Source organism: Phyllostomus discolor, chromosome 3 (assembly GCF_004126475.2).
Source record: "Phyllostomus discolor isolate MPI-MPIP mPhyDis1 chromosome 3, mPhyDis1.pri.v3, whole genome shotgun sequence".
In the NCBI taxonomy this organism is placed as follows: Eukaryota; Metazoa; Chordata; class Mammalia; order Chiroptera; family Phyllostomidae; genus Phyllostomus; species Phyllostomus discolor.
This window is the reverse complement of record NC_040905.2, coordinates 10,524,571-10,550,679: the sequence shown is the minus strand read 5'-3', so window position 1 is coordinate 10,550,679 and position 26,109 is coordinate 10,524,571. Positions and strand designations below refer to the sequence as shown.

At 49.5% G+C, this 26,109-nt stretch overlaps 1 protein-coding gene across 1 annotated transcript in view; it reads right to left on the bottom strand.

Annotated features, from left to right (window-relative positions):
* Nucleotides 1–26,109, bottom strand: part of CPLANE1 (ciliogenesis and planar polarity effector 1) — an 85,258-nt gene that overhangs the window by 5,953 nt on the left and 53,196 nt on the right. The window contains exons 36-49 of the mRNA XM_036020063.1: nucleotides 25,774–25,828; nucleotides 22,941–23,045; nucleotides 19,482–19,777; nucleotides 19,193–19,343; nucleotides 17,883–18,004; nucleotides 17,377–17,575; nucleotides 15,860–16,140; nucleotides 14,250–14,337; nucleotides 8,316–8,489; nucleotides 6,731–6,761; nucleotides 6,113–6,244; nucleotides 3,081–3,246; nucleotides 1,254–1,312; nucleotides 667–834 (exon numbers count right to left, since the gene is read on the bottom strand). Coding sequence (XP_035875956.1) covers nucleotides 667–834; nucleotides 1,254–1,312; nucleotides 3,081–3,246; nucleotides 6,113–6,244; nucleotides 6,731–6,761; nucleotides 8,316–8,489; nucleotides 14,250–14,337; nucleotides 15,860–16,140; nucleotides 17,377–17,575; nucleotides 17,883–18,004; nucleotides 19,193–19,343; nucleotides 19,482–19,777; nucleotides 22,941–23,045; nucleotides 25,774–25,828 — 2,027 coding nt within the window. The remainder of the gene's footprint in view (nucleotides 1–666; nucleotides 835–1,253; nucleotides 1,313–3,080; nucleotides 3,247–6,112; nucleotides 6,245–6,730; nucleotides 6,762–8,315; nucleotides 8,490–14,249; nucleotides 14,338–15,859; nucleotides 16,141–17,376; nucleotides 17,576–17,882; nucleotides 18,005–19,192; nucleotides 19,344–19,481; nucleotides 19,778–22,940; nucleotides 23,046–25,773; nucleotides 25,829–26,109) is intronic.

Below are 26,109 nucleotides of genomic sequence, written 5' to 3'. Positions count from 1 at the left end.
TCGTGTGTAGTAACTCTCAACAAATTACTCCTTGTATCTCGTATCTCAAACTTCATTTTTCAAAGAAACCACTTTTGTTCTCTCTATCCATTTAAAATCTCTCTGTATTTGGCAGCTATTTATGTATCTTAAGACCCTGCTTTACTCTAGAAAATAGTCAGGGGGCATCTGGTCTTCTGAGTACACCCACGATTACACGTATCCAAACCTGCTGCCGGCCATTTACTGCAGAAGAACTGTGTGACCGAATCTAGAGTGGAGCCGGCAGCCCCTGGGAAGGGAGGAGGAGATGGCAGAGGGGAAGGGGTGGCTGCTGGGGCTGTTTCCACAAGAGAGAACCCAGTGGAGAGCAGTTTGGAGCAAGTGACAAATAGTAAGAAAAACGACAGAAGAGAAACAAGGTTGAACGGGTATCAAAACTGCATGGGGTGAGCTGAAGTGCTGTGTTACCTCTTCAGTTAGAGATCTAACCCCACTGTCTTGTTCCGTGGCAATTCCATAAACTTGTAAAGGCCTCACCGTCAGGGCCATTTCCCCCTGCCCTGCACCATCACAATTCTGAACAGGGCAGGCACAGACACGGCGAGCGTGGGCCACCAAAGCGCTACCTTTCTCCTCCTGCCCGACAGTGCCTCTCGCCAGATGACAGGCCAGACCCTAACTCACCGTCTGGGAGAAAGGGAGCGCTGCAGTCTAGAGGCGCAGGCGGCTCGGGGGGCAGCGGGCGGGGGCTTCTGGGCGGCCGCTGGCAGCTGCGCCGACTCAGACAGCAGCTCGTTCATCAGGCTGTACGCTTGCGAGATGCGACGACTGTAGTGGTCCGAGAGCAGCAGTCTGCAGAGAAGGAATTAGCCACCGTTTCACAAGAATCCCTTTCAGTTCACCTCTCTAGAAGGAACATGGTATTTGAAGATCCCCTTGCGTTTATTTTACAGTGGTTTTCAAATGCACTTCAAATGAAGTATTAAATTTCATTTGTCTGAAAATTATTAGGAAGTTCTGGGGCAGCTTCAGAATGCACACACAGACCTGGACCGGAAGGGGGAGGGCAGGAGCAGAAACGAAACAAGTCACGAAACTGAGTGGAGTGAAGACTACTTGAAAGCAAACTCCCAAGGAGGCTGAGGGAGTCGCACGTCACCTCCTGTAGCGGAGAAGTGGGGGCCCCCGTGGAAACTGGGGTTGCCCAGGCGCGATGTGCACCTGGGGGAGCGGGCCAGAGGGGCCGGGCAGGGTGCAGCCAGCACACTCACCTGTCCTTCTCGTGCTTCATCTTTTGTCTCAGCCTGATATCCCTCGAAGTCACGTAAAACTGCACAAGACATGCCCAGTTAGTCCTTGTTGTACAGTACAGATCACTGAACCATCATAGTCCACGGAAAAGGCAAAAATTCCACTAATCAGTTGTAACAGGTTAAAAAATAACTTTGTTATTTGGGAAACAGTGCAAGATACCATCATGTTTGATGAAGCTTCTGACTCCAGCGCAAAACGTGAAAATATTAAAGCATCGTGTAATTACATAAAATCCAGTTTAGTAAATGGAATGCAAAATCGATTTTCGTGGCTAAATTCATGTATTTTCCGAAAAGGAGAGAACCTAATCAGCTGCATTTACAAGGGACAGGAAGAGCATTTTAAGGATGGAGACACCTGTACGTCGTACTCAGTTTTGGGGTTAATTTCACTGGGAACTTGGCCGATGAAGCGGAAACGCGCCCGATGTTTAAAACCACCCTCGTGATGTTCTAAAATGTGCACCAGAAACGTGCTGCAGTGAGCTCGCTGGGACTTGTAAACTCTTCAGAACTCGTGCACCAGGAGTCAACCCAGCCAAGAGCAGCTGCGTACATGTCACCCCAGAACACGGAGTTCCCTTTGAGTCACTGATGAGGTTAAGTAAAAGCTAAAACCAAAGAAAAACGCCTGCGATCCTGAAGGCTGTGTCACAAAGTCTATACACCCAACAGTCCCCCCACCCTCAGGTCAGTTTACTCTGAGTCTGGGCACAGTCGGGCCAGCTCGGGCGTTAGCTCGGCTGACAGCGCAGGTGATGTCGGACCCCGAGTGTGGGGAGCAAGCACGCACACTCGCACCTTAAGAATCTCGTCCTGGACCTTGGGGGCCCTGAGGTCGCCACCCTGTGCCTGCAGCTATCGACGAAGTGTCTGACTGACATCAGCACGCTCTCTCCAGACACGGCTAAGTACATCACACGTGTGGTGCTTGAGTGTGACAACCTTATCTGGAGAACTCACTTAGAAAATGTGTTCCTCTAATGGTGCTGAGAACAATGAAGATTTTATTTATTTTATTTCAGATTAGAAAGTCAAAGATCAGTTGTAATCAAAGTGTGATCTAGCCCAGACTGGTGTGGCTCAGTTGGTTGGGTGTCATTCCTCAAAGCGAAAGGTCACTGGCTCGATTCCCAGTCAGGGCTAGGGTTGCGGGCCAGGTCCCCACTTGGGGGCATGAGAGAGGCAGCTGGTCGAGGTTTCCCTCTCTTTCTCTCTCCCTTCCCCTCTCTAAAATACATAAATAAAATCTTTTTTAAAAGTGTAATCTAAATGGGAATTTCGTAGTAATGTGATTATTAAAGGGACATTGCCTTGTTTCACCTTCAGACGCAGCCCTGGGACTGCCCATAGTCGAGCTCAGAAACACGTGACCGGCTAGAGGGCAGTGGAAACACACACGGGGTCGCTGTTCCGCTGGTGTGTGACTATGGACGGGAAGGTGACTCTGCAAATGCCTTCGCCCCACACACAGTCGGGCGTCCAGCGCCACCGGCCCTCTGTGAACGTTAAGGAAACAACTCGGGCCATCCCGCGATCACTCAGCCTCTTCGTTTCTTTCACATCTGGACCCGTAATGGGGAGAGAAAATACTCAAGACAGTTCAACAGGACGCGGGTTGTGTGACAGATACCCTGCTGTATTTTGCTGTAACTTCTTACCTTTGCCCGACTGAAGCAAGCTATCTGGCGAGTGAGGAATGTGTCCCAAGCACGGTGACCCGTCCCCTGCTCTGGCCGGGTAGGGACCACCCACCCTGCGAGGTCCCCGGGTCTGCAGACTCACTGGGTTGCTCCTGGGGCAGAAAGGGTCGTGCTCTTGGCCCCTCTTCTCCGCCAGCTGACGCAGGTACTCCGCCGTCCTCTCCTTCCGTTTTCTTCTCATCCAGACCTGGATCTCTCTCCTCTCCTTCTCAGTCCTGCGGGGACGTCTATCCGGAGAACGGCGAATTCTGAAAAATTTCACGGGCAGGGGGTCACCTAACTGTGAACACTGTCTGCTTGGGAAGACAGTGTCCTATGCCAAGAAGCGGCGCACGCTCAGGACCTCTGGTCACCTGGCTCCGACCTGCGATCTCACAAGGTCGCCCGCGGCCTCTGCATGATCCATCCTGGCCCGCGGCCTCTGCACGCTCCATGCTGCCGGACTCGGTCGCACTTGGCAATCGGGCCTTTCCTTTCTGCGTCAAGCCCTCTCTTACCTGGGTCTTTTCTAACTCTCAAGACTCTCTGCAGCACCTTGCTCTGGCCCTTCCTTCCGTGCTCACCCCCTCCACAGCAGTGTCTGCAACGGTTCTGCTCAGACTTCTTCGTCTAGAATCATTTCCGGACCCTCTCAATCGCTTCCGAAACTCTCAGTACAGAGAGACCTCGGAGCCTGCTGCCCTCCGGATCCAGCCCCTCGTTCCCGCCCGTGCCTCCCACGAGGGGCCGGCCCAAGCCAGGGACTGGGCCCACGGGGACGCTGTGGCTGGCCAGCTCCTGCGAGAGGAGATGCAGGATGCCTCTGATGGGCCACTCCAGCTTGCCGCTTCCTCACTGACCCGGGGAGACTCCTTTGGACCTACACTGGACTCCTGTCCTCCCGACTCTGCCCCTGCCCATGCCTCTCTCCCCCTTGGGGGGGGGGGGGGGCAGACCTGCACTGGGGTCTGAGGCCTCTCCCGACTCCCAGTCCCCCGCCCCACAAGCACGTTTCCCAGGACTTCTCATGTCCATTAAGCCCATCTTGGCTTCTGCCTCTCGGAGGATAACTAACCAGTGGGCCGAGGAAATGGGACGTGTGCTATGGGGATCTGGGGCAGACTCATCGCCCAGCATGCAAAGAGGGCACCATCCCAAGTGTAAGCAGGTCATGGAGACAGACGGCGTGCTTTGCACTGAACACCTCCCTGCGCCTGGGAGTCCGGACTCGGTGTGTCCCGGGCAGAGTGCGCCCCCTGACCAGCCTGGTGAGCACTCCGGGCACTGAGTCTGCACGGGCCTCCCGGGCACACCGCACTTCACGCGTGCTGGCCCAGTCCATGGCTGAAGGAACTGAATGTGTCCTGTGTGGCTCCCCGGCAAGGATGCTCGGAAGCGCGTGCCTGGTCGCCCCAGCATTTACTCCGTGCACCTGTTCCCTGCGCCGGTCTTGCTCTGTCTCCTGGTGCCGTAGTAAGTCCTGGCTGTGCCTGTGGCCAGTGGAGGTCTGAGAGTCCCAGTGGACCACTGAGCCTGGGCTGGTCCCGGGGCCCTTTACACAGGTCACAGCCACACCTGCACTCCAGTCCGGCAGCTCCCTCCACCTCCTGGGGCTCCTCCCCCTTTCCCCCCCTCACAGGCGTCTCGCCAAATAAATCTCTTGCTCATCATGTGAAGCCCACTTTGGCATCCACTTCCGGGAGGACCTACAACTGAGTTCCAGTGCACACCACCAGCTGGATGTTCTCCTGGCACCTTAACTCTGCAACGACATCCATCTCCGTCTGGCTAAGAAATGCCATCAGCTCAGTCACCCAAGTAGAGGACCCTCCTCACTGCCCCCATCAGCCCCAGGGTCACGCGTGCTGCTGCCCGCTCTGCATGGTCTCTTCCCGGCCGGCTCACACCCAGGCTACTAGGCCGAAATTCCAATCGGCTCCCGTTTCTGGTTTAAAGCCCTTTGCGGCCCCCTCTGCCGCCCGCAGTGGCAGTGACCCCGAGTGCCTCTGGTCCCACTGGCCGTCAGCACACCCAGCCGGGCCCTCCCTCCTTCCGACCCAGGGGCTCTGGTCACACCTGACTCCCCCCGCCGCACTGACATCACACCTTTGCGTGCTACATGCTGGCTGCCGAGAATGCCCTTTTTTCCCGCTGTAAGCCACATGCAAGTCTACTGATCCTTTGCAATAAGGCTCAAACACCATGACTGGTGATGCCGTCATCTTTGATGGACTCTCTTCCCCCACCGAGCTCCCGCAGCGCACTGATGCAATTTGGTTTCGTGTCGATCTTTTTACAGTTCTATCTCCATTCAAGAGTAGAAACCACGTTATTTTTACTCCAATTTTTTTACATGTAATGCATTGTTGATGACATATTAATTGCTTGCTCATTAACTTAAAAACAGAACAAAAATTCCTCTACATGGGACAAAGGCATCTAAAAGGGAGTTATGGTTTACAAGGTCGTGACGTGAGGCCATAATACGGCAGATCATTCCAGGCATAAGTGCCAGTCAGCAGGGATTTTGTACCCCCCGTCTCTGGTGACAGCCCTGTCAGTCCGATGACAGACTGCACGTCTGTCCACGAGGCAGTGAGAGGAGCCGACCAGGAGCCGCGGAGGGACGGCCGCCGCTCACGGTGCGGACCGCCGTCCAGGGGCAGGCCCGGGTGCACACACTGCAGGGAGCTCGGGTACGAGCGGCGGCCTCCACACCATCAGGAGCCAGTCTGGGCCCAGAAGAGGCTGCCAGGAAAAACAGTTGAACCTAATGTTCCAAGACAAGACGATCTAAAATGCATTCCAAGGATTAATATTTGGATAAACTACTAGGGACCAAACCATCAGCTACTTCTAGGAAGACACAGAGTTAGATCTGTGTCGTGCTTCGAGGACGACACTGGGACACTCGCACGGTACGTGTGTGCCACCGGGTAAGTGCCAATGAGTCTGTGTTCTGTTTGGGGCAGGGAGAATGGTCCATAAGCTTCACTAAATGTGTTTGGGAAGGAAAAAATCTGTTCCAAGCTTTGAATTTGTTTCATAAAAATCACATTGAAATGCAGCCAATTTGGAATACGCTTGAACTGGAAACACTTCAAATGGGTTAAAACCGAATTATCCCCCGGTCACCTGGAGATGCTCCTGGCCTGCTGCTCCGTCAGGCCCAGCTCCTCCCTGGAAACGCCGCCCTCGGTGAGGAGGTCCTCGATGATGTCGGCGATGTCCGCGAGCCCGGACTCCTGCAGCGGGTCCGCCGACGCGCTCCGCTCGCAAACGCAAGCGGAGAGACGGCAGTCAGGATCGCGACTACGGCAGCGAGCAAGCGAGGACACGGGACATGAGCACAGAGATGACAAACATACAGCTCCTGTCCCTTCCACCCCTTCCTCCCAGTAATTCTCGCTGGAAAAGCCTGGCCGTCAGTAACTGACGGTTTTGTGTGCGCCCTTACAAAAGGCAACACAAAGCCCAGGAGACAGCTGCCACGGGCCCTGCCTGCGGAAACTCACACACAGGCGGCGGAGGAAGGGGCAGCCAGCGAGGTCTACGGGACCCTCACTGCCTGCGCTAAACGCTGCTCGGTTTCTTCAGCCACCCCGTTCGCAGTGGGAATTAGTTATATTCCTTCAAGCCACAAAAACAGTGTCCTGTAGAAGTCCACATCCATATGAACCACCAAGTTCCCAGAGGGCAGAATTTATACCCAACTTTAAGTAAAATTGTGAATTAATTCTTAAAGATATTTACCTCTCAAATAACTCATCACTGTTATTCACACCTTAAAAAAAAGAAACATGATTAATACAAATTTCAGGTCAGTTATATTTCTACTTCCAAGTATTAACCTGACTTAGAAATTATATAACCAGAAATTAAAATATCTTTAAACTTTCAAATTGGTTTAAAGGTATATATGTATACCGTATTTATCCTCCTCTTGAATATGCTACTTGGTTGTAAATATTGTCCACATTTCAAGATGATTACTTTTGTATCCACAGTACTCAGAATGATATCATTTAGGAGGTACAATCTTTCTGTGCTTAGAACAGTTGAGAATACTGGAGTGCAATTTATTAAAACAATTACACACACAAAAAAAACCCCTCTGATGGTTTAAAAGTAATACATTTTGGAAAATATCTAAGTTAAACCCAAGGCAGCTTTACTAAGAGAAAAAAGTTATAAGATTTAATGACATCTTCTTTATAGCCTTTCTTTTACTTTGACAGCAATGACCCTGGCTGGTGTGGCTCAGTGGACTGAGCGTGGGCTTGTTCAGCGAGCTGAAGCCACTGGTGTGATTCCCAGTCAGGGCACATGCCTGGGTCACAGGCCAGGTCCCCAGTTGGGGATGTGCGAGAAGCAACCAATCAATGCTTCTCTCACACACTGTGTTTCTCTCCTTCTCTTTCTCCCTCCCTTCCCCTCTTTCTAAAAATAAATGAAAATTTTAAAAAATGACAGGAATGCCATTTAAAAATACCATTTTTAAGTACTTATATTACTTTAACAATGGTAATAAAGCATATTATATCACTCAGTAAAGACATCATTATTGGCCATCAATATCCTGGGCAAAAAAAAAACCATTTCAAGCCCTGGCTTGGTCACTCAGTTGGTTAGAACACCATCCCAATAAGCCAAGGTTGTGGGTTCGATCCCCAGTCAGGGCACATACAAGAATCACCCAACGAATGCATAAATAAATGGAACAAATCAATGTTTCTTTCTCTAAAAATCAATAAATTAAAAAAATTAAAAAATTTTCAAATCCACTGTCAATGGTTCAACCGTTGCATTTCAATGACCTATTTATTCACATGTCTAAATGTGTGTGTTGGGACGGAGGAAGCACATTCGGTTTCCAGCTCCACATGGAGTGGAATGAGAAGCGGCAGCCGGCTTCTCCAAGTCCCAACGTCCCCCCCTGTAAGGCGGGGCCGCGGGCTGCGCGGGGGAGGGGCACCAGCAACCCTGGGCACCGGCAGAGGCCCCGTGAATTGATACGCACGTTCTCATACTTGGCAAAGTCTGAATGTCTCAATTTTTGTAAAAACCATATGTTTTAGTTACTCCGGGTGTATATTTAACATTAATAAGATGCTTTCTCGCATCTTAACAAAGGTGACAAGATGACAGAGTTCTTCATAGGAATGGCGCATTTTTTTAACTTCCCTTCGTCCAAGATTCGTAAGGACTGCAAAAGGGCCTCACACATCCCTCATAACCACAGCCCCAACAAACACGGTGCAGGAGCAGGGGGACCGGTTGTGATGCACCCTTCAGTGGCTGCCCGGGGGGTGGGGACGGAGGAAGCAGAGAGCAGTACCTGGAAAACTTGCATTCTGGTCACTAGAGAGGCTGACGGTGGAATCGGCCAAAGGAAACACACAGGTTTTTGGATGAGAGTGAATTTCTGTTACTGAAAATTCAGCTTCGAAAGGCAGCTCTGTGTCACTTTGGTCCTTATCCACGTGAGTCAGGAAATGCACTGATCCGGAGTCTGTGTTGCAATGAGAAGAAAAGAGCAGAGGGGAAAATCACATGGAAAGGTATTGTTACAGAACACACAACAAGGGGGGCCTGGGATGATATACTATTATTGAAAGAAGGCCCTGGGTCCGTTATGTCCGCCGCCAGAGGAAAGACGTCTCTCAATGCCAGAGATTTGTGAAAAGGAAAGGAAACGTTTATTTAATGCTATACTAACTTAAAGTAGTGACCTAATGTCTTCACCAAAATCCCAAAATCCCTTAAAACACCCACAAACACACAGTCCTTCCTTCCTTCCCCCTTTGCCCAGTCCAGAGTACCGTATCTCAGGGAAGGAAATAGAAGTCCATGGCTTAGGTAGTCTTCTGGTTCTTCTCAGTTAGTACTCCCTCTTGACTGGGAGACCTCCCTGGGTCCCTGGCACCCTCGGCTGAGTCACCGGGATCTCTGCTAAAACCAGGTGGTGGTTCCCCCTTCTAAAGCTGTGGGGGTCCCCACTCTGCCAGGCCGTGTGGTTCTCTCCTCAGGACTGCCGCGTGTTCTCTTCTCAGGGCTGCAGGAGTCTACACTCCGTCAAGTCCGCGTGCTTCTCCTTCTCCTCTCAGGGCCCAGGGAGTCTTCACTCTGCCAAAGCTGTGGGGTTCTCTCTTGCAGGGCTGCGCATGGCTCTCCCCCTCCAATGGCTGCTGCGTCCGTCTCGGTTTAAATCCCGGCGCCAATCTTCCTCTGAAGCCCCATTTCCGGCTCCTCTCACAATTGGCTACAGCTGCCAGATTCCGGGCAGGTGTGGCCCTGTGGTGTGGAGCCAATTATCTCCAGGCTCTTCTGGATCTTATTACAGATCCCTATTTGAGGCTCCCCTCTTGGCTGCACCCTGTTACACTCTCACAATTGGCTACAGCTGCCAGATTCCAGGCAGGTGTGGCCCTGTGGTGTGGGGCCAATTATCTCCAGGCTCTTCTGGATCTTATTACAGATCCCTATTTGAGGCTACCCTCTTGGCTGCACCCTGTTACAGTATCAACCACAGCTGACGGGTCCACGCGGCAACAGGTGTATCAGAAGTTTGCAACGTACAAGGATGGCCTCCTACTGTATAATGAAATAATTTGATGCCTAAATTTTACAGTCCTCAGTAGTAAAAAAAAAAAACTATTACATTTGTTATCAACTTCAGAAAACATGGCAGACAGACTTCCTAAAATGGAGAGGCTCCTGCATGTTATAAAAACACAGAAGAAATGCTAAATTTAAAACGTGGTTAATACACAACAAAACCCTGTACATAAAAAAACCCCCTGGTGCCAGGAAGGAAGCGGGGGCTCGAAGCTGGGCGGTGAGTGGACGCCGACGCTGGCAGGGCCCCGGAGGAGCAGGAGACTGAGCTGTGAGGGGGCCCCCGAGTGCTGCATGTGGCCTCGGGTGCTGACGGGCCACTCCGCCCTTCAGTGGGGCGAGAAGAACCCTGCCCTGGAGAAGCAGCAAAGACATGTTCCGTCGGCCTGCATGGTGACGGAAGAAAAAATAAAGTCGGCTCTGAGGAATCAAAACCCGTCTTGCCCTGGCTGGGGTGGCTCTGTGGATTAAGAGCAGCCCTGCAAACCAAAGGGCTGTTGGTTCTAGTCCCAGTCAGGGCACGTGCCTGGGTTGCAAGCCAGGTCCCCAGTTGTGGGCGTGCAAGAGGCAACCACACATCGATGTTTCTCTCCCTCTTTCTCCCTCCCTTCTCCTCTCTAAAAATAAATAAATAAAATCATTAAAAAAAAATCCTGTCTTGCTGCAAGCAGGCATGGGATCTGAATGTACACTATCAATGTAGCACAGCAATTCCTAGCCAAAAATTGCATACAAAAAGTTGTCCTAAAATTTTCTACGTCAGTGACAGAAAATATAAAACCACTCCAAAAACACACACACACAACTCGGCAAACCTCCCCACCAATGTGATTAAAAATTACACGTCACACAAAGAAAGCCATGACCACGAAAGAGTCAATACGTAGAGTCAGTAACTGAGAAGATGCACGTGTGAAATAAAGCAATCTGAAAGGGCATACATAAAACATTACTGGTCACGATATAGGTAAATGGAGGTAAATGGCCCCGGCTGGTGTAGCTCAGTGGATTGAGTGCGGGCTGGGAACCAAAGGGTCGCCAGTTCGATTCCCAGTCAGGGCACATGCCTGGGTTTCAGGCAACCACACACTGATGTTTCTCTCCCTCTCTTTCTCTTTCCCTTTCCCCTGCCTCTAAAAATAAATAAAATCTTAAAAAAAAAAGAAGGTATATAAACCATAACAGAAGAACAGGACAGTATATCCAAAGAACAGATAGATCTGAAGAAGAAACAGAACGTCTGACAAATCAGAACCCTACAGCAAAGGCCACCCGGCAGAAGAGAGGTGGAGGACTGACAGACAGACCTGAGGGGACCACCCCTGAGCCCGTCGCTGAGCAGTAAAAAGGGGGGGATTGGGACGTGGTGAAGAGACAGGGAAGGGAGGGTGAGGCTCCGACGGACCTCTCACAGGCGTTTCGGAAACCAGAGCAGAGAGAACGGGGAGGAAGCAGTGCTCCCAGAGAAAACAGGTGAAAAATTCCCAGTGTGAAACCTGCAGGCTGCAGAATCATCCCTGTGCCCACAGAGAAACAAATAAAAATAAACATACACCTAGAAAAACTACATCAAAATGCAAAATAAGGCCCCCGCAAAAAAAAAAAAAAATCTCTTAAAAACTTGGAGATAAAAAAACAGCAAACAGGTAGCTGACAGGTAGCAGATAGCAGACAGGTAGTATAAACTCAGCAATTAGACATATCAGTAGATAGTGGAATAATATCTTTAAAAAGCCACAGAAAAAACAAGCCCTACCACAGAATACTGTGCTATAAGCCACTGCTTGTGAACGGTAGTAAAATGAAAGCTGTTTGTGAGGACGGAGCACATGCCACTCGCAGGTTCACTGAACGAGAGAACTAATGAGGAAGAAAGAAGGGGACCGTCCTCAAGGAAACGGGCACTGGAAGCGACTGCGGCGGCGGCAGCAGGGACAGAGATGCCGGGGTGCGTTCCACGCCGAGCCTGACCCAGGTTAAGGACTGCTCCGTGACACTTGTGTTTTGGTTTTATAGACTTCGTATTTACCTATGTACAGGACCTAAGGTACAATTTTTTAAAAGAAGCAATGGAGGGCAACAAATGTGCTGACACACTCAAAGACATATGGACTTAACAAATAAGAGACGTGGGAGAAGGAACGGGAGGCTTAAAGACAAGGTAGAACTAAGAACGAGCTGAGGAGGGAGGGAGCAGGTCAGCGTTCAAAGCTCTTACCCTGTTTGGGAGGTAAACATGCTCACCTTAAATTGTGACTCTGAGTGTTGAAAATTCAAGAACAATCACTAAGAGATTAAAAATATAATGCATAATTGAAGGGAAGAGAGAAAATACAAAAAAATCAAATCTGATGGAAAGAAAAAAAAGACAGAAGTAAAAAATACACAGTGAATAAAAAGCCCAAAATAAGACGAGAGAAACACACACAGACACAGGGCGGGCGGGGCAGGTTTGTGGCTGTGAGTACACGACACACTGTTTCATCCCGTATCACTGTTCACCTATCATTGTACTATTTTGCACGTGAACGACTGCACGCCTACTTTAGCCCAACCTCGTAACTCAGTGGTTACCGTGAATGGGAACTGATTATAGTTGATGAGTAAAAACACAAATCGTCTAATTGTTTTAAAACATGGAATCTGGTGATACAGCTGAACACAGTCACACCGTTGTCATTGCGTGTGAAGCGAAGGGCTGTCACACTGACAGAAAACACGGGATGGAGGAGCACGTTGAATAACCTCAAACTCAGTCAACACAATCAGACTCTGCAACACACTCAGGAGCAAACGTCCATGTTTCTTGAGCAGAGAAACTGCACGGGGAGAGAGAGGAGGAAGCCCGAAGTTAAAGGAGACTTATAAGCCATCAACCAGTTGCCATGAGTGGATGACACTCGGATTCCAACTAGAACAAAAAAACGTACTTTTTAAAAGGAGACAACTGGTGCCAAGTGATTAGACGCACGGCGGCAGTAAGATTTTAAGTACAGAGTGAATATTCTGTTTTAAACGCATGCCTGTGTTTAAAGAGAAGCCTCATCTCTCGCAGACACGTGTTGAGCACTGTGGGTAAGACAGCGTGCCGCGGGCCCTGGCCGGCGTGGCTCGGTGGGCCAGGCGTCGTCCGGCACACCACAAGGCGCGGCTGGGTTCCCGGTCAGGGCACAGGCCCGGGCGGTGGGTTCCGTGGCCAGTCAGAGTGCTTTCAAGAGGCAACTGACCAGTGTTTCTCTCCCTCTCTTTCTCCCTCCCTCCCCGCTCTCTGGAATCAATAAAAGAAAAAAAAAACTTAATTCGCTGTCTGGGATTTGCCTCAAACCCAGGAAGCACGGGGAGAATGAGTGGGTGCATGGGAAGAGAGCTGGGTACACTAAGGTTGGTTACACTATTCCGTCTTCTACTGAAACCGGTTTGACATCGGTAACAAGTTTTTAAAAACAAAAAGCATCAAAAACAACACAGACACAGCTGGCCCTTGAATAACAAGGGGTTAGGAGCACCAACACCCACACGGTGAAAAAATCCAAGTACGACTTTGGACTCCCCCCAATCTTAGATGTCCCCCAGTCTCCATGGGGGTGGGGGGAGGGCACTGGTTCCAGGACCCCCAGGCACCACAATCTGCAGACACCCGGTTCCCCATGTGAGACGGCACGGACGGTGCGTGCAGTCGGCCCTCTGTGTCCACGTCCTCCCAACCGTGGGCCAGAAACTGTGCCGTCTCTACCGAAAAACATCCGCATAGAAGAAGTGGACCCGAGCAGTTCAAACCTGTGTGGTTCAAGGGTCAGCTGTACATTCATGCTACAAATATATCTAAGAATGGATATCATATGCTCATTGAATCATAACACAATGGAAGTGGAAATTAATTACAAAACTATAGTCCAAACCCCACAAAATGTGGAAGCTAAAAGCCCCTTCTATGCGCTAAGGAGAACTCTCAACACAAACGACGGACGTTCGGGTCTGAACAACACGGAGCAACGGCGCCGGAGAACACCGTCAGGCCCGCAGGAGCACGCCCGACCGCACAGGCGTGTGTTGCCAAAAGAAAGGAGGGAGCTAGGAGAACACCAAACGGTTCCCAAATGCAGACCAAAAGAATAAAACTCAGAACAGAAATTTATGAAAAAGAAAATTAAGAAATAACAGAACACCAAAGCCTGCTTTTTAAAAACACATTAAATTGCTGACAAGACCGAATCAGAGAGAAAGTGTACATATAAACAACTCTAGGTGCATAGAAATTTTTAAAAATAACTAACCTACTTTCATCCTTCCAATGAGAAATGCAAAAGCTTAACATTTTGCCATTTCCCAGCCATGTAAGCAAAGCCTCACATTCCAGCTCAGCTGCCGCACATGGACAGCACACGGACAGCGCATGGACAGCACCCGCAGTGCGGCCAGCGGCAGGTGCGCTCACGAAAACGAAGGTCCAGCCCACACTGCCCGCCAGAGGAGGTGACGGCACTGGATGCTCGGGGAAAACAGGCCTGCTGTGGGAGCCAGTCACGTCAGCACAAAAGTAACCTCAGTCTAAACACTGGGGGGCTGAGGGCTTCGCTCACACATGCTTATTCTCGCAACACAAGGCTTCGGACCATGCACCATCCCCCCCAAATCCCCCCAAGTCCCCACAAACCTCCTTTGGAAAGGCTGATGGTTCTGGAAGCCAATGTCCTTTCAGACTCAGGGCCCGAAGACAACTCGGTGTGACCCACAGACTCAACCTGTAGGCAGACACACACCACAAAGGAACCGTCACAGATTTTACAGTGTGGTAATTGCAAAATATTGTAAACAATGTTACGTAGATTATGAACATTTGCACTGATGCAACCAGTGAAAGAAATGGGATTTACTTACTTGCAGTTTGACTGGTTTAGCCTTTTATGAGGCTTGGCGGGGAGCGGGGTGGGGGTGGGGAAAAGCATCACGGAATTTAGAATGGGGAGCGAGGCTAACTAGCACCTGGACAAAACCTTTTACTGCGAAGACGAGAGAAGGAGGCCCGGAGACAGACAGCAACTCTCTAAGGCAGGACATGGACTTGAACCCAGGCCGTCGAGGCTCCGGCCGAGGCGATGCGTGTCCACAGCGCGCCTCTGCCTGCTCCAGGCCGCAGGCTGCTTTCTCAGCTACAAAGGGCCAGCCCAAATCCTGGCACCTGTGTGCGCTTCACGGCAGCAGGACAAGGTCTTCAACCGAGAGGCCGCCTGGCATCGAAGGCAACGCTGGTTCCTTCCCTGAGGTCACCGTGGACGACTAGCCCCGGTCATGACCTAGCAGCCGGCGGCAGCCTTACCCCACGTGACCTTTCAGTGCGGTTTCTCATTTGTGTAACCTCCACTTTCTAATGTGCGGTAAGCATCTGGATCGAAGAAACACGATAAACCCGGTAAACACAGCTTTAACAGGTCAACAGCAGCCACCTGGAGTGTCTGTCAGGTAGGTCAACAATGGAATTCTCTCTCGCAGGCCGATTTGCATGTCCCAACATGCAGCTTTAAGACATTCAAACTGTTTTTCACTATTTGTTTCTTAATCTTTATTTCACATAGATTTTACTTCCTTAAAAAAGAGGATATTTGTACAAAGTAATAAATTAATGTTTGGAACTTCCTTTTTAGTTGTCTGATTACCATGAAATACCAATGCACATAAACATTACTCTTTTTATTGTAGATACTTTTTAAAGATAGAGAAAACTTCTAAGAACGACTAACCCATTGTATAAAATATTTAAAAGAACTAGGAATTCCAAATATAAGGACAATACAATTTTTATAAGATACAAATCTCGCTGTGGAAGATGATCATTAGGAACCGGGTTTGCTTTAACCCACATCTGTTCATCATTCATCTATTTCTCTCCCCAGCAGGAAGCGCAAGTGCACTTCTTAAGAGCCTCAGGCAGCGACTCCTGACTGGAGGCGCTGTAGCCGCCCCCAGCCCCCCACCCCCCAGGATGTCTGGCAGCATCTGGAGACCTTTTTTGCTGTTACAGCGGGAGCGGGGGCGGGGGCGGGGTGCGCACTGACCGGGAATGCGCGTGAGCACCCACGACGCACCGCCAGCCTCCCGCAGCACGGAATCATCCGCCCAGACACCGCCAGCGCTGAGGTTGGGAGACCCGAGCCCAGAGAAACGGAATTTCCCATTCTCTTGAAAAATCAGTGTTTGGGAAATCATATCACACCCAGCCAGCTAGTACCGTGGTAATAAGCAAAAACTGACAGAAAGACAGCCCACCTTATCGCACGGCAGGTCCGCCAGTCCGCGCTGGGGGAAGTCCTGCTCTATGTCCGCGGCGATCCTCCCGATGGCCAGCAGCTGCGCGTCCATCTTCCGCAGCTGGGCGGTGAGCCGCCCCAGCCGGCCGGCTGCGGCAGCGCCGGGGGCGGGGGCGGGGGGAGCCGCAGAGACGCCCCGCAGCAGCAGCTCCTGCAGGAGGTAGTCCCGCAGCTCATCCCTGTCCGCGGCGCCTGGCTGCGAGCTCTGCTCTCCGCGCTGCACGCCTGGCTTTGGCATATCTGAACATTAGCAAGGGCAATGTCAGGATCGACTGTAGTTAGGGGAGAGGCAAATGCTGAGGATCTCACGCCTGGGAAGGTCTCAGCTGCAGTCAGCCCAGCACTCCCTCCCAAACCAGTTTGTATCCGACACACTTGGAAACACCACCTCAGCCTCCTGACTTCCCAGACCTGTCTGCCGGGAGGTACGGATCTGCGACAGGGCTAGTGTGACCGCCAACCTCCACATACAAGGCAGTGTGAGTGTTACTTTTAGCCTCTGCTACAGAAATATCCTTCATCAAAAGGCAACTTTAGTGTCTTTTTGACTTTCTAAAACTATTTGAAAACGAGCATCACACAGAAGTCAGACCACTCTTCAGGGGGTCTCAAGCAAACATTAAACCTCCCAAACATGTTACAATAATGCAACCTGATTTATGAGTGTAAAACTCAATATTTTACTAACAAAGTATTGTTGGCCACCGTGCCTGTGTGCTTCTATGTGCTATTCCAGAATTTCCTACCTTTTAAAGTAAGAATTCCTTTTTTGCTTCTATGTGCTATTCCAGAATTTCCTACCTTTTTAAGTAAGAATTCCTTTTCAACACCTCAAACTCAGGAAATCCCACAGGATATTTATTGCTAACCTCACCGAGGAAAGACAGAGGCACAAATGCACCTGTGTTTCCCTGCAGCACATCCCTGGGCCCCAGACCTGAAGCCCGACTCTCTCTCATCTGCCTCCTGTCCCCATTCTCCTTAGCAAGGGAAAAGCCTTTTTCTGCTTTAGTTTGCTATCACCGAGTTTTGTCCTTATTTCCCAGTACAGCAGTGCCTGGGACGGGGGAGTGGGGGGAGAGTCGAGGGGGACACATAGGGCCTTCACCTTCCTCCCGCTCTCTGTCTGACAACGCAGGTGGGGTAACGCCAGGTCCCGCCGCTCCTGGACTGCCTGCTCCCCAGCTTCTCCCGCCCAAACCGGATGCAGACACTTCTGCAGGTTTCAACAGCAAGTCCACGGCCGAACGGGCAGGCTCTGGCAAGAATACGAAAGGCAGACAAAAATTGATTCTAAAATTCTAAATGAAGGGTTTTGGAAGATTACAGAACATTTCTAACTATGTCCCAAAACACCCAAAAGTACAGTGGATTTTCAGGAGAGCCAGGAGATGGAAGGAGGGTTAACAATGTTATATTAAATAATTTTTCAAAATGTTTTAAAAATTTATTTAAAAAGTAAGAAAAATGTATTACCGTGGCTCTTAAAATTGCGCAGGGGAACAGCACCCGTGACCAAGGAGGAGGCCATGCAGTGCAGCTCCGCAGAGGACGGGCCGTCCAGGCGCTGCCTGACGGGGCTATCACCTGAGGGCTCTTTGACAGGTAACTCCTGGAGGTCACTGGCTTCAATGTCGATCACATTTAGGTACGTGTGTCCAACCCGAGCCTCAGCCTGCAACCAAGGACGGCTACATTTTTTCACTCTGTACGGCCACTCTGCCCACCCCCACCGCCCGTAAAAAGGTTTAATTCTGAAGGCAAGAGCTCCTGTGGGCCTCCTTTAGGGGAAGTTGCCGTGGTAGGATCTGAGTTTACAATACTTTGAGGCATAATATTGAAATCTTAAGTTTTTGGCCTTTTCAGCAAAGCTACACAGGTGCTTTTGTAGTCTCATTTCACCTACACAAGTGACTAATGAGGATGGCCATAATGAATTTCAGCATAAAGGTGTTACTAAAACTTCTGAATAAAACCCAGACCTGATCCAGCACCGTGCCCGAGGCCGAAGGTGACAAGGGTCTCTCTGCTGTCCCCGCAGGGAGTCTGAGATGCAGAGGTCCCTCCCGAGCCACTGGTGGAGGGGTGTTTGCAGGCTCACGTTCTGAAAATTAAAAAAGAAAAAAAGCAGGAATGTAAGAAAATCTGTAAATAGCTCTAAGTCATTAACTTTGTAACAACAAGTTGGCAACAAACAACATAACACATATTTGTTGAAAATCTGAGTAGATTTTTTCACAGGTATAATTTACTCTAGAGTAATTTTTTAAAGATTTTGTTTATTTATTTTTAGAGAGGGAAGGGAGGGAAATAGAGAGAGAGAGAGAGAAACATCAATGTGCAGTTGCTGGGGGCCATGGCCTGCAACCCAGGCATGTGCCCTGACTGGGAATCGAACCTGCGACACTTTGGTCTGCAGCCCGCGCTCAATCCACTGAGCTACGCCAGCCAGGGCCTGAGTAATTCTTTAAAAATATATATTTTGTTTATTTTTAGAGAAGGGGAGGGAAGAAGGAAGGGAGGGAGAGGAATCCTGAGGTGTGAGGGCTGCTCTCACCCGCCCCCACTGGGCCCCGGCCTGGCCCTGAGCAGCAAGTGGGAGAAGCAAACTGGAGACCTGTGGGTCTGCAGGCTGGCGCTCAGTCAGCCGGGGCCAGAGTGACTCTTAACCGAATGCATGCCGACTATTGCTTTCCTCATGCGGAGTCATGCGCAAGAATGATAAATTATGTAGTCGTGTCAAGAAATGCTGCATTTCCTATTTTCACTTCAGATAATATTGTCATGTTTGTTTATTTAGGAGAATTTCAATTAAGTCAGATTTTAGGAAATTAACCTGTAACTAATTTCTATTTTACTTTCAACACTGTTTATCTGTGTTTTTTTTTAATTTTAATAGCTTTATTGAGATACAATTCACATCCTTTAAAAGGGTGTAATTCAATGGTTTTTGGTCAATTCCCAGAGCCCGTGGCCATATTTTACCATTTAAAATGCTTACCATTTCAAGTTTATAAAACTCATTAATGTTTTATTAAAAAGTAAAATAAAGAGACCAGTCACAGCAGACCAGTAGACAGTCTAATGCTGCGCCTTTCGTCCTGGACTCTAATCTCATTTCCCAGCATTTTGTTTTTAAATAGAGCATTCCTTTCAGATTTCATATGCAAAATACAACTCATTGTCACACTGAGTACCAGACACTCAGTACCAGGACTTGAATGCAAACCACATGACAACCATAAAACCAGGGAAAAGAAAAGTGAAAATATGTAAATGAAAGAAATCACACCTGATATGGAAGAAATGGGTGGCTGGTTTTCACGACAATCAGAAACAATCTCTTGAGAAGCCGCTTCTTTATCTTGTAACCAGTTAGAAAATTTGAGGCAAAAAGAGAAAATAGAGAAAAAGGATTTCACAAACGCAGAAAGAGTTAAGTATATAAATGCAGATTATTTTAGATACTGGGCAAAAAAGGCAGTAAAAAAGTAGATTGACACCTTAAAATTTTAGTTTTTAAAAATTAATGATAAAAATTAAGGATAATTTCAGATCTCGTTATTATTTGGATCCTGGGCCTGATGGCCAGGATGAATGCCGGACCCTAGCAAGCAGGCGGCAGGCTCCGGAGGCTGAGCCGGCCATGGAGAACAGGGGCTTTCTCGCAGGTCTGTTGGGAATGTCTCGCAGGTGAGCGACAGGCGCACGAGAAGGTGCCCAACTAAAACTGCAGCGAGGCGTCGCCGCACACCTGTCGGAACGGCTGCCCACAAACAACAAGTGCTGGCAACGATGTGGAGGAAAGGGAAGCCTCGGGCACCGTTGGGGGGAAGGCAGACTGGTGCTGCCGCTGTGGAGGGCAGGCTGAAGACTCCTAAAAAAGTTAAAAGTGGAACTGCCGTATGACCCAGCAATCCCACTTCTGAGTATACAGCCAAAGACGCCCAAAACGCTACTTTGAAAGAATACATCCACCCCTATGTTCATTGCAGCGTCATTTGCAATGGCCAAGTTACGGAAGCCACCCAAGTGCCCATCAACAGATGAGGGGATAAAAAGTAAAGGCACGTATATGAAATACAATATTACTTGGCCATAAAAAAAGAACGGAATCTTAACCATTTGCAACAGTATGGATGGACCTAGAAGGTATTATGCTAAGTGAAATAAGCCAGTCAGAGAAAGGCAAATAACAAAGGATTTCACTTATGCAGGGAATCTAAAGAACAATGTGAACAAAACAGAAAGGACTCACAGATACAGAGAACCGATGGTACCAGGGAAGGCCGGCAGGGGGAGGGGTGAAAAAGGTGAAGGGATTCAGAAGTACGGATAGGTAGTTACAAAATAGTTACAGGGCAGCAGGGTACAGTGAGGGAACCGAGTCAGTAACATTGTAACAGCTACACGTGGGGGGGGGGGCAGGCGGACACTGGAATCATCAGGGGGACACTCTGTATAGCACGTGACTGTCTAACCACTGTGCTGTCTGACCATGCCTGAAACTAACACAGAGTACTGAATGTAAACAGTAATTGAAAAAAATAAAATTAAAATAAAAAGAATGTCTCAAATACATACTCATTATTTCATCACAAAACATCTTATACATGCTTAAGCTCATTTAGAAAGAAATAAAAATTAAAAAAGTCTTTCTTTGGCCTTTCAAACAAAAGAGCTAAATCACAGTGATGACAAAAAAAGGCTCTTACACAAGATAACTCACTGAAGCATTATTTATCAGAGAAAAATACTAGAAACCACTAATGCATTCAACAATAAGAAATCAGTTGCCCTGGCTGGCGTAGCTCAGTGGATTGAGCGCGGGCTGGGAACCAAAGTGTCCCAGGTTCGATTCCCAGCCAGGGTACATTCCTGGGTTGCAGGCCATAACCCCCAGCAACCACACATTGATGTTTCTCTCTCTCTCTCTCTCTCTCTCTCTCCCTCCCTCCCTTCCCTCTCTAAAAATAAATAAAATTAAAAAAAAAAAAAAAAAAAGAAATCAGTTAAACACCCTGGCTGGTGTGGCTCAGTCCACTGAGCGCAGGCCTGCAAACCAAAGGGTCACCAGTTCGACTCCCAGTCAGGGCATGTGCCTGGGTTGCGGGCCAGGTCCCCAGTGGAAGGCACATGAGAGGCAACCACACATTGATATTTCTCCCTCTCTTTCCCCCTTCCTTTCCCTTCTGTCTAAAAATAAAATAAATAAAATCTTTTAAAAAGCAAAAACAAAAATGAGACATTAATTGAGAACGATCTATGTTATACCCTGCAACAGATAGCTGACATACTCAAAATAGCCAAAGGAAGCACTGAAAATCATTTGCACCAGCTTGGTTACATTAATCACTTTGATGTTTGGGTTCCACATAAGCTAAGTGAGAAAAAACCTTCTTGACCATATTTCCACATGCAATTCTTCACTGAAATTAACAAAAACGTTCCGGTTTTAAAACCAATTGCGATAGGCGATGAAAAGTATTTACAATACTGTGGAACAGAAGAGATCGTGGAGCCAGTGAAAGGAACCACCTCCAAACACCACAAAGGCCAGTCTTCACTCACAGAAGGCGAGGTTGTGTATGTGGTGGGGCTGGGAGGGAGTCCTCTGTTATGAGCTCCTTCCGGAAAACCAAGCAGTTAATTCCAACAAGTGCTGGTCCCAGTCAGACCAACTGAAAGCAGTGCTCAACGAAAAGCGTCCGGAATGAGTCAACAGAAAACGTATAACCTTCTGTCAGGATAACTCAAGACCACGTGTTTCTTTGACGACCAGGCAAAAACCGCTACAGTTTGGCTGGGAAGTTCTGATTCATTTGCCGTATTCACCAGACATGGCACCTTCAGACTTCCATTTATTTCAGTCTTTACAAAATTCTCTTCATGGAAAAAAATGTCAATTCTCTGGAAGACTGCAAAAGGCACCTGGAACAGCTCCTTGCTCAAAAAGATCAAAAGTTTTGGGAAGATGGAAATATGAAGTTGCCTCAAAGACGGCAGAAGGTAGTGGGACAAAACAGTGAATATGTTGTTTAATAAAGTTATGGGTGAAGTGAAAAATGTGTCTTTTATTTTTAATTAAAACCCAATGACCCCTTTGGCCAGTATAATACCATAAAGTGAACAAATAATGAAATAACACGTTAAGAATACACTCCCAGTGGGAAGTGTCCCAGGCACCCGGAAAAGGAACAACCCTGGGGCCTGGGAGGGCTAGCCCCTCGGGGAGAACAGTGGTGCCCCCAGGGGTTGGGTGAGCAGGCGGTGAGGGGTTCACGGTGCTGCGTAGTCACATGTCTAGGCGACATGTCCACAAGACAAAAAGCGCCAAAACACTACTTCCGAGTCGTGTGATTACAATTAATTTCATCTTCATAGCTTGCTACATTATCCCTTCTACAATGATCACACATTATTTTCAGAACCAATAAATACTCTACAGTGATATAAAATCAGAGGTCTAAAGAGGCACGAAGTCCCAGACACGTATGTAAGAATCACTATGCCACGAAGGGCAGAGAGAACTCGCATTTGCACAGGAGTCTGTGAAAGCAGAGATGTGCCCGACCACGTCCCAGACAGCCTCTCCCACACCCAGTGCCTCTGCTCTGGGGCACAGTCACACACCCTCCCCACAGGGGGGGCACGATCTGGCCGGCCTCCGGCCTCCGCTGGCCAGCCACGGGGCCAGGCCTCTCAGTCACACATGTGTGAGTGTCCTCACAGGGCAGACCACGGAGGACACTGAGGGCCCCAGTTCAGGGCATCGCTTCTGCCGAGTTAGGGCACAGTCCACGGCATTCTCGGACAAACTCCTCTATTATGTTGTAAATTACCATAAATTCCACTTGAAATTTGACTTTAAGTTTACACTGTGTGAAGTCTACACCAGGGCTGGGACAAGACCCTGCGACGAGTCAGCGATACCCCTTAATTTAAAATTCCCTTTGCGTCACTGTCAAGAAAATGTCTAAACATATCAGACGTTGCAAACGCGTGCCTTTTTACAGCGACAGCGAAAGAGTCTGTGTTACCTGGGTCTGTGTTGGTGCTCGCGTCCTGCCGCCCCAGCGCGGTCCGCCTCACGCAGGCCATGAAGTGCAGCCCGGCCGGCGTGGCGAGGTCCTTTCGTAGCATTTCTTGAACAGAACAGGAAACCGGGAGCAATGAGAGCCAGCGCTTACCGGGAGCCCCCCCAGGGGTCCTGACTCCCGGGAGGCGGGGGGTGGAAGCCGAAGCGTTGCCAAAGGGGACTTGCTGACAAGAGGTGGCCTCTAAGTGGACTCACAAAGGCAGCTGCTCAGTGGAACCACACCCAGAGCCCTGAAGGATCCCCTGAAGGAGCCCGGGGGCCCAACCTCGACACAGACACCCTTCTGGCTGAGGACAGCCCAAGGGTCACGGGGGGGGGGGGGGGGGGGGGGGAGGTGACAGGGGAGCGTGCTGTCCTAGAAACACTGCCTCGGCCCCGGCCGGGCACAGTGGCTCTGCAAGGGTGACACTGGAGTGAGGCTCTCGGACAAGGAGCTGCTGCACAGGGCGCCTCAGCACCCAGCACCGGAGGGAGAACAGGCAGGAGCCGGAGGGAGAGCTCAGCAGGAAGTAGGATCCAAGTCCAAAGTCTACTACGGGAGTTCGGGTTTAGTGTGGGTTTTCCTGGGTGACCACCCAGGGAGACGAGGCAGAAAGAGACAGTATCGATTATGGTTATGCTGTAATATAATAAAAAATACACATTTGGCCTTTGTGCTTGGTTGCAAGCAGAGTCCCCTAAGCCCTCATCAGAAAGGCCTGAGCGATGGGAGTGTCTTTCGGTTGGTATTGACCATGAGTGGATACAGCTGGTCACAGCTGAGTGCATGCTACTGCAGTGGCCCTTGGCAGGCCCCTGGAGACCTTCCAGGTGGGACCAGCCCAGAGGACCAACCACGTGGTCAGAGGGTTACAACAATCAGCCCCGCCCCACCCCGCCATTGGAGTTCCATCACCGATGGCCAAGGCTGTAAGCAATGCCTTGGCCATTGCTTATATATAATGCCTATATAATGAAACTTAAAAAAAACAAACCCTGAAACAACAAGGCTAAGGGGGCTTCCAGGTTGATGAGCAAGTGGAGGGGCTGGGAGGGTGTGGGAGCTCTCCGTCCCCACCCCCCACGCCTCACTGTACGCCTCTCTTCCATCCGGAAGTTCCTGAGTTGTATCCCCTATAACAAAACTGCAATCGTAAATGAGTCCCCATCCTGAGCTTTGGGGTTGTTCTAGCCAATTAGCAAACCTGGAAGAGGGGGTCATGGGAACCCCCAAATTTGCAATTGGCCAGGCAGCCATGTATCTGAAATGGGGAGTCTTTCAGGACTGAGCCCTGAATCCGTGGGGTCTGTGTTGGAATGAAACTGAATTAATTGTATGACACCCGGCTGGTATCAGAGAGTTGGAGAATTACTGTTTGGAATGACACAATACGAACTCACTGGGGCACTGTGCAGTCGAACAGGACGTTGTAGAATATCATCCAGCTGACTACTAGTGTGTGAAAACAAGTAATGTATAAACCAGTAGAAGAGGTATATTCTTTGCACACAGGAGCCCAGTGGTGCAATTGGTTAGTGCCTGGTGTGCGTGCTAATCGACGTACACACACGTCGATGTGTTTGCAGATGCATGTGAACGGGGCATTCAGAAAACAACCCCTAAAGAATGTAACACCAGCTATCTCCAGACAGAGGGACTGTGGGAGATTTAAATATCTTTTTATTCCCTATGTGTGTTTTCTAAATTTTCTCCAGTGAACAAGGGTTACCTTTAACAAGCACAAAGTAATGTTATGAAGCATGAACAGGGGCTTTAAGACGAGTGAGGGGGAAAGGAGAATGCAGGCGGACGAGGAAGCTGAGGGACGGGAGCCGGGCAGGTTCGTTAGCGGACAGTCGTGTGGTTTGGAGCAAAGGCCAGGTGCGGGGCAGTGGCACTGGGGGGCGCGGGGAGCCCGGTCAGGGGTCCAAGTGAAGAAACGGAGCAACGGAGGTGGCAGATGAATCGGGGCTGACTCCCCCAGCCAAGAGGAGAAGGCGGCATCACTCACGGGAAGACGTCAGCTTAGAATCGGGATGTGCGGAATTCAAGGTGCAAGTAGAACAGAGAGAGGAGAGAGGGCAGGTGTGTGTCCGAGTGTCACCCAAATAACTTAGGAGCTGACGCCACAAGAGCGAACGGTCTCCCGGGCACAGGAGTGTTTGTGGGTACGTGTGTGAAGACGCCCGAGGAGAAAGCCTTGGGGAATACACACACTCATTCAGTGGCAGGAAATAAACGGACCAATCAAAGAAAGAGAATTACTTTCTTTCTATCTACCATCCGTAAGCAAGTCACCTTTTCTGAACTGACTGCCTCACTTTAATGTGTGTGCATTTTCTATGACAACTCCGCCCCTGGGCACGTTTTCCCACAATCCCTTTCAGGCCTCTGTGTCTGCACCAGGGTGGGATCCTAACTGGTTGCATTGCTCTGTGGTAGCGGCTGGCCAACTGGCTCTCTAAGGGGCAGACAGGAGGTGTTTCAGGCTTCGTGAGCCATGTGGTGCCTTTCTGCTATGATGGAGTCCCACTGCAGCCCGGGCATTGTCACACAAGCCGTAAACTACAGGGCACGGCTGTGTTTCCATACAACTCAGCTTCGGAAAACAGGCACGGTCTGCATCCCACCTTCGGGCCACAGCTGGTCAAGGGGAACGCACCAGCACACACACTCCATCTCATCAGCGATACTGTGAACATTTGGTCCCATGGTCGTCTACACATGTCTACATCTCTGGAAAGCGGAGGTTAACGCCGAACTCGGACATTACACGGATCATGCATATACATACCAAGGGGGATTTCGAAGTCCTCCAGGGTCTGGGAACCACGCTGTTCTTGCTGCTCCTAAATGAATCAATCCCCAAGCGATCAATCTAAGATGAACTCAGTGGCATTTATTATTTTGAAAAAAATACACAACAGCTAAGAGAACCATTAATTCTTAGGGATAGGCTCAAATCTCCTAATTCTAGGAATATTTATTTACTCTATCAAGTTATTTACTCTATCAAAGTAACTCTACGAAGGAGCTCACAAAACACACAAGTCAAGCAATAGAAAAAAGAGCTCTCCCAATTCAACGCGGGAACTACATTCCGAAGGGCAGTCCTCTGCTGCCGAGCAGT